We start from the raw sequence: 10,238 nt of genomic DNA, 5'->3' as shown, positions 1-10,238 counted from the left end.
AAAGTGCTGGGATTACAGGCTTGAGCCACCGCGCCCGGCCAAACACAAGCAACCTTTGTTGTTTCTTGGGCATCCTTCCAAATACTTTATGCATATATAAGCATATGTGAATACATATCCTTCTTTCTCTTCTTTAAAAAAATAAGTCAGGTGTGGTGCTCATGCCTGTAATTCCAGCATTTGGGGAGGCTGAAGTGGGCAGATAGCTTGAGCCCAGGAGTTTGAGACCAGCCTGGGCAACATAAGAGAACTCCGTCTCTACAATAAATACAAAAATTAGCCCTGTATGGTGGTGTGTGCCTGTAGTTTCAACTACTTGGGAGGCTAAGGCTGGAGGGACACTTGAGCTGGGGAGAGGGAGGTTGCAGTGAGCTGAGATCATGCCACTGCACATCAGCCTGGGTGACAGAGTGAGACCCTGTCTCAATCAATCAATCAATCAATCAATCAATCAATAAAACAAAGCAATAGCTTAGCATATACAGTGTTCTGCATCATGTAACTGTATATCTTAGAAGAGCTTTCCATATCTTGACAGATAAAATCATCTTGTTCTTTTTAATAACTGTGTAGTATAAGGCCAGGCGCGGTGGCTCATGCCTGTAATGCTAGCGCTTTGGGAGGCTGAGGCGGGCAGATCATGAGGTCAAGAGATCGAGACCATCCTGGCCAACATGGTGAAACCCTGTCTACTAAAAATATAAAAATAAGCTGGGCGTGGTGGCGGGCACCTGTAATCCCAGATACTCGGGAAGCTGAGGCAGGATAATCTCTTGAACCAGGGAAGTGGAGGTTGCAGTGAGCGGAGATTGTGCCACTGTACTCCAGCCTAGCGACAGAGTAAGACCCTGTCTGAAACAAACAAACAAAAAAACCCCTGCATAGTATTCCATTATATTGCTTACAAAATGCTTAAAATTGAGACTGTCTGATACAGTCTGGGTTGCATGATCATTCTGATTTATTGGCACACGTAAAATCTGATCTAGTTGTTAAATGTTTTCTTCTTGCCTCTTGTGTGCTCGTGTCTTTAGTGTATGTCATCTTGTTTAATCCACACTACAACCCAGTGTGCTTCTTCCACTTTACATGAGGGAACTCAGGCTCTGAAAGTTTAATTTAATAGTTTATAAACTGGCCGGGCATGGTGGTTCCCCTTTGTAATCTCAGCATTTTGGGAGGCTGAGGCGGGCAGATCACCTAAGGCCAGGAGTTTGAGACCAGCCTGGTCAACATGGTGAAACCCTATCTCTACTAAACATACAAAAATTAGCCGGGCATGGTGGCAGGCGCCTATAATCCCCGCTACCCAGAAGGCTGAGGCAGGGAGAGTCACTTGAACCCAGGAGGTTACAGTGAGCCAAGATCACACCACTGTATTCCAGCCAGGGTGACAGAGTGAGACTCTGTCTCAAAAATAAAATAAAATAAAATAAAATAAAAGAGTTCATAAAATAAGGAATATGCAGGTTGGGATTTGGATCTCAGGTCTATTACCCTCCCTAATTTGTGATTTGACCCAATTACACGGAGTCTCTAAACGGTAGGCCTGGTAACTTTCTCCTTTGGGAATAGGTTTGGAAATGTGCCATTATGGATATTTGGATATTTGGGGTGGGTATTAAAGGAATGCCAATTTTTTTTTGTTTTTGACTCAGGTATCCAGCTCACATAGAAGACATTGACTACGAGGAAGGAAAAGTACTCATCCATTTCAAGCGCTGGAACCATCGTTATGATGAGTGGTTCTGCTGGGACAGTCCTTATTTACGCCCTTTAGAGAAAATACAGCTGAGGAAAGAGGGCTTGCATGAAGAGGATGGATCTTCTGTGAGTAAGAAATCTGGGAAGTTCTGTAGTATGCAAGGTCAGCCATTGGGCTGTTTGTGTTTCAATCTTTGATGTTCAGTAGCAGCTGGGGACCAGTTTTTATTTAGGCCTATAGTTGTAACCCTGAGATCTCAATGACATCTGGGGCTCTTGAAGAATCCCACTTTTTTTGTTTGTTTGTCTGTTTGTTTTTTGAGACAGAGTCTCGCTCTGTTGCCCAGGCTGGAGTGTAGTGGTGCATTCTCTGCTCACTGCAACCTCCACCTCTTGGGTTCAAGCGATTCTCATGCCTCAGCCTCCATAGTAGCTGGGATTACAGGTGCCCACCATGGCTAATTTTTGTATTTTTAGTAGATATGGGGTTTTGCTACATTGGCCAGGCTGGTCTCAAACTCCTGACCAATTTTACAGCACTGTATCCCTAACTTCTAGAACACCGCCTGGCACATAGTAGATCTTCTGATCTTTTGTTAAGCTGTCTGATCTTTTGTTAAGTGATCATTCCGGCCAGGCACGGTGGCTCATACCTGTAATCCCAGCACTTTGGGAGGTGGAGGCGGGTGAATCACAAGATCAGGAGTTTGAGACCAGCCTGGCCAACATGGTGAAACCCCGCCTCTACTAAAAACATGAAAAATTAGCTGGGTCTAGTGGAGGGTGCCTGTAATCCCAGCGACTCGGGAGGCTGAGGCAGGAGAATCGCTTGAACCCAGCAGGCAGAGATTGCAGTGAGCCAAGATGATCACGCCACTGCACACCAGCCCAGGTGACAGAGTGAGATTCCATCTCAAAAAGAAAAGAAAGTGATCATTCCATGTAGAGCATTGTGCTAGTCTCATATGCAAGGTCTTTCTTTTTCTTTTGAGACAGGGTCTTGCTCTGTTGCCCAGACTGGAATGCAGTGGTGCGATCATGGCTCACTGCAGCCTCAATCTCAGGCTGAAGCGATCTTTCCACTTCACCTTCCCGAGTAGCTGGGACCATAGGCCCACCACACCCGGCTAATTTTTAAATTTTTTTATACAGACAGTGTCTCACATTGTTGCCCAGGCTGGTCTTGAACTCCTGGGCTCAAGCAGTCCTCCCACCTTGGTCTCCCAAAGTGCTAGGATTATAGAGGTAAGCTCATCATGCAAAGTCTTTTATAAGCCCTCAAAGGACTTGGAATTGATTGGACTGTATTCCATTTTTCTCAATTTTATCTCTATGCCTGGAGCTTTTACTGACTTCAAAATGCAGTATGAAGTATTAGTTTTAAGATTTTTTTGTTTTGTTTTGTTTTAAGCAATGAAAGCACACATTTACTGAAATGAAAGTACATTCCATAGAGTGGGAGCGGGCTCGAGTAAGTAGCTCAAGAGCCATGTTTTTGTTTGTTTGTTTTTGAGACGGAGTCTTGCTCTGTCGCTCAGGCTGGAGTGCAGTGGCTCGATCTCAGCTCACTGCAACCTCCGTCTCCTGGGTTCACGCGATTCCCCTGCCTCAGCCTCCCGAATAGCTGGGACTACAGGTGCATGCCACCATACCTGGCTAATTTTTTGTAGTTTTAGTAGAGACAGGTTTCATTGTTAGCTACGATGGTCTTGATCTCCTGACCTCATGATCTGCCTGCCTCGGCCTCCCAAAGTGCTAGGATTACAGGTGTGAGCCACTGCGCCCGGCCTGTTTTTTTGTTTTTTTAAAGAGACGTTTTCTTGCTCTGTTGCCCAGTCTGTAGTGCAGTGGTGCAGTCTTTGCTCAATGTAGCCTTGACCACTTGGGCTCAAGCAATCCTCCTTCCTCAGCCTCCTGAGTACCTGGGACTATAGGCATGTACCACTGTGCCTGGCTAATTAAAAATTTTTTTTTTGTAGGGACAAGGTCTTATTATGTTGCCCAGGCTGGTCTTGAACTCCTGGACTTAAGGGATTTTTCTGCCAAAGAAGGAAGATCCTTCGTACCTCCCAAAGTCCTGGGATTTTAGGCATGTGCCCTTGTGCCTGGCCAGTTTTAAGGTTTTTAAACAGGCATTGAGACATCTATAATGGTCCTGCCACTTTTAGATCTGACTCAGCCCTGCCTTCTATTTTCTTTTTCTTATCTTTTTTTTTTTGAGACAGTCTCACTCTATTGCCAAGGCTGGAGTGCAGTGGCATGATCTTGGCTCACTGCAACCTCTGTCTTCCAGGTTCAAGCGATTCTCGAGTCTTAGCCTTCTGAGTAGCTGGGACTACAGGTTCATCCAACCACACCTGGCTAATTTTTGTATTTTTAGTGGAGGTGGGATTTCATCATGTTGGCCAGACTCCTGACCTCAGGTGATCCACCTGCCCCAGCCTCCCAAAGTGCTGGGATTTACAGGCACAAGCCACTGTGTCTGGCTTATTTTCTATTTTAACCCTATTAGGGAACTTGAACTCTTGCTGCCCATTTCTTTTCTTTTTCCCAATTAAGGATTATTCAGTATTGTTCCATTTTACTTTTCAGTGTTCATTCTACAATTTTTTTTTTTTTTTTGAGACAGAGTCTCACTGTGTCACCCAGCCTGGAGTGCAATGGCATGATCTCAGCTCACTGCAACCTCCACCTCCTGGGTTCAAGTGATTCTCCCACCTCAGCCTTCTGAGAAGCTGGGATTACAGGCAGCTGCCACCACACCAGCTAATTTTTGTATTTTTAGTAGAGAAGGGATTTCACCATGTTGGCCAGGCTGTTCTCTACCTCCTGATCTCAGGTGATCCACCCACCTCGACCTCCCAGAGTGCTGGGATTACAGGTGTGAGCCACTGTGCCTGGCCCATTGTGCAAAATTTATCAGTGCAAACTGTGTACTGGGAAAAGTGTATAAAATATTAAAGGTGAATGGTTGCTTTCCTTGGCTAAAGTCCCTTTAGAAGTGTAGGTGGGATTACATGCTGCTTCCCTGAGTATGAAGTAGCCTCATAATCTTCTCACTCCTATACTGGATGTATATCCTAGTAGTCCTGACCTCTTAGACTCATTTTCAGAATGTATGTTGATTAGGGTGGAATTATCATCAGTGCTGGGCCGTGCCTGCCCAGACCTCTTGGGCTTATTGAGGTCTTGTGTCCCAGGCCTTTTGTTTTGACTCTTGTCTTAGTCTTTTTTGTGTTGCTATAATAGAATATCTGAGACTAGGTAATTTATAAAGAAAAGAGGTTTGTTTAGCTCACAATTCTGCAGGCCGGGAAGTACAAGTGCATGGCACTGTCTTCTAGCATTGGCTTCATGCTGCGTCATACATGGTGGAAGGTCAAAGAGGGAGACAAGTGTGAAGAGAGGGACCAAACAGGAGGAGGAGCCTCGCTTTATAACAACTTGCTTTCTTGGGAATGAATCCATTCCCAGGAGAGCGAGAAGTCACTCCTGTGAGACAGCATTAATCTGTTCATGAGGGATTTGCCACCATGACCCAAACACCTCTCATAGGCCCCATCTCCAACTCTGCTGCCCTGAAAACATTAACTTTCAGCGAGGACAAATGACACCGAAGTTATAGCAACTCCTGGTGTTGAACAATAGAAATATCTTCCTCCATCCCAATAGCTACTTTCCTTTCTCACTCTCTTATCAACCCCAGCCTCTTTTATGAGATCTGGTACGGTGTATGTCTTGTGAAATTAGGTTGGTAACAGGATTTTTTTTTTTTTTTTATGTTTTTTAGGAATTTCAAATAAATGAGCAGGTCCTTGCTTGCTGGTCTGATTGTCGTTTTTACCCGGCCAAAGTCACTGCTGTTAACAAGGATGGTAAGGCATTTGAGTTGTAGTTGTTTTTACTCATGACTTAGGTGGTGGTGGTGGGGGGGGATGTTTGTAATGTTAGAGCTTGATAGTATATTTTCAGTATTTCTTTACTGCCTAGGTATCTGCTTTATTCAAGTTAATCACTATGTCAGGAGTTGGGAGGAAATTATAAGTGTAAAGAAAACTGGACAAAAAAGGTAGTTTGACTTTTTACCCCCTAATTTTCAGTCATTGTTTTCTAAAACAGTCACAGTTCATCTGTCACTCTTCCTGGAAGTATGCAGGTACTTGCTGTCTAGGAGTTCCTAATATAATTGATGAGATAGCCCTGAATATTTGTGAATAGCCTAGAAATTAAATGAACACTAACAAACTTTAAAAAATGTGCTTTCTTGATGCAAGGTGATTGAGGTGGTTTGTAACATTGGAGTTGGCTAGTGGAAACTGGGATGCTGGAAGTTAGAGCACTGAGTTGGGTTTCTTTTGCCAGAGCTGAACGTGTGAAGAGACAGAATGGGAAACTTGACTAATAGAGGCTCATTTTGCTAGTAAAAGGGCAGGCAAAGAGTTTTGAGGATAATATATGTGGTCAGAATCCTGGCACCTGGAGAACAGAGTCTAGGTCCCAGTGATAACCATTGTAAGCACATTCCACCAGGGTATGTGTGGTCTCCATGATCTCTGAAGTGAATGTTTAGGGAAGTCAGGCCTCTTGATGCCACTGTAGGGTTGACTCTTAGGCCAGTCTGAATTTTCGTTTGATGAAGTTATTCAGGTATTTATTAATATTCTGCTAACTGCTGGGCCTCAGGCTGACCAAGTTTTGTCTGAGAATGATTTTTTTTTCTTGTTCTTTTTTGAGACAGAGTCTTGCTGTGTTGCCCAGGCTGGAGTGCAGTGGTGCCAGCTCAGCTCACTGCAGCCTCCATCTCCTGGGTTCAAGCAGTTCTCCTGCCTCAGCCTCCTGAGTAGCTGGGATTACCGATGTACACCATGGTCAGCTAAATTTTGTATCTTTAGTAGAGACGGGGTTTTGCTAGGTTGCCCAGGCTGGTCTCGTGATCTACCCACCTCAGCCTCCCAAAATGTTGGGATTGCAGGTGTGAGCCACCATATCCAGCCACAACTTTTTAGAGAAGTATTTTTCAGGCCAAACACCATGGCTCGTGCCTGTAATCCCAGCAGTTTGGGAGGCTGTGGTGGGAGGATCAGTTGAGGCCAGGAATTTGAGACCAGCCTGGGCAACACAGTGAGACCTCATCTCACTATGAAAAAATTAGATGAGGGTGGTGGCATGTTCCTGTAGTCCTAGCTACTTGCATGGCTGAGGTGGGAAGATCCTTTGAGCCCAGGAGTTTGAGGCTGCAGCAGGCTATGAGAGTGTCATTGTACTCCAGCCTGGGCAGCAGAATGAGACTGTCTCTTTAAAAAAAAAAAAAAAAAAAAGTATTTTCAGTCGTGCTTCCTCCATAAGCTAAAATTATAGGAGGGAGAGTCTCAAGGCTATGGTAGTTCCTAAAATGGTCATTTACAATGCTAATATATTGTTTCTGAGGCTCCATATTCTGTCCAGTGACATTTAATTAATTGAAGGACATGAAAATGAGTGGAAATTTCTGCCAAAACCTGTTTTCCTGAGGTTCTCAGGTCTGAAGTCCTGTATTACGCTGACACACTGACTGGTTTTTGGGACTAACTGGAAGAGGGAGGAGAGGATATGGGAGAGGGGTAATCCTGAAACAGGAAGTTAGTGGGACAGGCCGGGTGGTACTATTGGCCACCCAGATTGTGAAGGAAAGCTAGCCTTTGTAGGAGCTCAGATCTATGTCTGATTTGGAGATGAAGATAATTAATGCCTCTAAGAGGGGTGGGAAGATGTGTTGGTGGAGGCAATGAAGGCTTAGTAATCTACTGTTTAGATCTAATACCTACAGAGCCCAGAGCTTGGCATCATGGAGTAAAACAAAAGAAGACCTGCTTCAAGGTAGAATGAAGTAGGTGCTGAAATAGAGCTACCAGGAGGAGGCAGGGCAGGATGGTGCAGGTTAATCATGGTAGGCACCTGTCTCTATAAGGTTTTGTGTTTGTGTGTGGGATGGGTCAGAAACCCTTTGAAATAATTATTTCAAAAATGTTAGGTTTGGATTAGTGCTAATGATCAATTTCTGCTTCATCACGATTCACTGTGGGATTACTTGTGGGATTGGGAGTGACAATGCTAGTCTCTCTTTTCTCTCTTTCCTTGGTCTTTTCTGCTATGTCTCAGGTTCATCCGTAGCAGTGACCACCAGCTTAATGGCTCTGTGAGGAGCAGCTCTGCTGGCAAGGCAGCACGTTTATTTCCTATAAATGTCACTTATGTCTTGTTGGTGCTGCCAGGAGGAGGCAGGGGATATAGTGAAGTCACGCCTTGTAGATTTATGTTTAGAAGGCTTGGTGTGATTTTCTTGCCATTCTTAATCTCCTTGGATGTTTTGCTAAGGCTGATTGTTGATCTGGCTGGTGGGTGGGGACTCTAGCCAGAGTGGAAGTGGCAGCTGCTGGCACTGAGGAGTCTGGCATGATTGAATCAGAACTAAATAACAACTTTAGTTTCTTAAGGGAGTCTGTTAGCACTTGGAAAATAGGGCATTTAATGCCATATTATTTAGCTTTTTTCACTTGGAATGGTTCTTCAGCAGTGGAGATTAAGCATTATTTAGTGTGAAGGCACTGGCAGTTGGTAATCTTGTTAGACTCTCAGTCTATGTTGTTGTAAAAGACAGTAAAAGATGGGTTTCTACTTTCAGGGAATCTTTGTTTGGAAGCCATCTCTGGTGAGCTGACCTCACCTCTTTGCTGGGGCTGCTTAGCTTCCTCCTCCCTTTTTTTTTGTTTGTGACAGAATCTTGCTCTGTTGCCCAGGCTGGAGTGCAATGGCGCAATCTCTGCTCACCGCAATCTCTGCCTCCTGGGTTCAAGCGATTCTTCTGCCTCAGCCTCCTGAGCAGCTGGGACTACAGGCACACGCCACACCACACTTGGCTAATTTATATGTATTTAAGGTTTCAAATGTACTTTATTTCTTCAGTAATGGCATATCTTAATGGGTACAAGTGCTTTAACTTGGCATCAATTATGAGCTGTTGTTTGAACAATTCATTATTACACCAGCTGGTGTGATTACTGTTCTCTCCATTTTATGGGGGGTGACTCTGCCAACAGGGGACAGGCTCCATTCTATTCTGATTTGTGTTGTTACGTATGTCCATAGAGCAATACAGAAAGTGGCTCCACTAGCTAATACAGTATTACCATATTTGTCATGAAAATCAGGTGTACGTTTCTGGTGGCTCTGCCATCATTGTTTGCTGAATGCTTCGAACTTGGAGACGACTTAGTTTGTTTTTGACCAAGGGAAACGTCCTGAAGGTGAAGATAGAACTGCAGCAATGAAGCTGCTGCTTTAAATTTTGCATTTTTAGTAGAGACGAAGTTTCACCATATTGGCCAGGCTGGTCTGGAACTCCTGACCTCAAATGATCCACCTGCCTCAGCCTCCCGAAGCTCCCCTTTTTTTCACAGGGGGAATAGCAGAGTCAATTGTCTGTCAGGGCTTTCTGCTCCCAGTAGTTTACAACTCTGCTCGGTAGGTGATTTTCTTTAAGGAAACTACTTTTTAGGTTAGCATTTATGACAAAATGGGGAATTGTTCCTTTCTTTTGATCTGTGGTTCTTTAATTTGAATGAGCAGGTAAATCAGTTCCTTCTTCCTAAAAACTATGCATATTTTTGGGTCATGTCCCCTACCTACCCCGCCAGTTCAGTCTCTGGGGCAGTGACTGAAGTCTGCATTTATAACAGGAGATGCTATGGAAATGATCTTGTTTCTAGAGTCTCTGGCTGAAGCAGCTCTTATTTTTTGTTTTCTTCATGCTGTAACTGATTCTACATTTGAAATGTGGGGAGGTTGATACTATGTGAACAGCTTTGTAGAAAGAGAAAAGGAAGATTTAGGCCCACACATGCAGGTGCTAACTTGGCTGTTTTCTTCTTCTGGGGGAAGAGGGATTGTGCGTCCCGCCCCCCCCCCCCTTTTTTTTTTTGCCTAGATAGCCTTTAAAGATGTCAATGTCTGGCCAGGTGCAGTGGCTCATGCCTGTAATCCCAGCACTTTGTGGGGCCAGGGCAGTGGATCACCTGAGGTCAGGAGTTGGAGACCAGCCTGGCCAACATGGTGAAACCTAATTTCTACTAAAAATACGAAAATTAGCCAGGCGTGGTGACACATACCTGTAGTCCTAGCTACTCAGGAGGCTGAGACAGGAGAATCACTTGAACTTAGGAGGCGGAAGTTGCAGTGAGCCGAGATAGCGCTATACTGCACTCTAGCCTGGGCAACAGAGCGAGACTCGTCTCCAAACAACAAAGAAAAAAAAGGTTGTCAATGTGCTGTGCTTCCCTTTTAGGGTGACTTGGTGGTATTGATCCCTTGGTCTGTGACAGGCCCTGTGCTAGGTTATTTCCGTATCTTATCATATTTAGTCTCTACACAAACATGGAAAGGTTATTGCCATTAACCCCATTCTTTTTTTTTTTGAGGTGGAGTCTCGCTCTGTCGCCCGGGCTGGAGTGCAGTGGCCGGATCTCAGCTCACTGCAAGCTCCGCCTCCCGGGTTTACG

General features: G+C 44.6%; 1 protein-coding gene across 2 annotated transcripts in view; it reads left to right on the top strand.

Moving 5' to 3' along the window:
* Positions 1-10,238, top strand: part of PHF20 (PHD finger protein 20) — a 203,615-nt gene that overhangs the window by 70,443 nt on the left and 122,934 nt on the right. For both annotated transcript variants that reach the window (XM_011929128.1, XM_011929129.1), the window contains exons 3-4: positions 1,659-1,830; positions 5,495-5,579. In XM_011929128.1, coding sequence (XP_011784518.1) covers positions 1,659-1,830; positions 5,495-5,579 — 257 coding nt within the window. The remainder of the gene's footprint in view (positions 1-1,658; positions 1,831-5,494; positions 5,580-10,238) is intronic.

This window comes from Colobus angolensis, unplaced genomic scaffold (genome assembly GCF_000951035.1).
Source record: "Colobus angolensis palliatus isolate OR3802 unplaced genomic scaffold, Cang.pa_1.0 Scaffold8, whole genome shotgun sequence".
Lineage (NCBI taxonomy): Eukaryota > Metazoa > Chordata > Mammalia > Primates > Cercopithecidae > Colobus > Colobus angolensis.
Note: the sequence above shows the minus strand (reverse complement) of the source record. Positions and strands in the feature narration are given on the sequence as shown.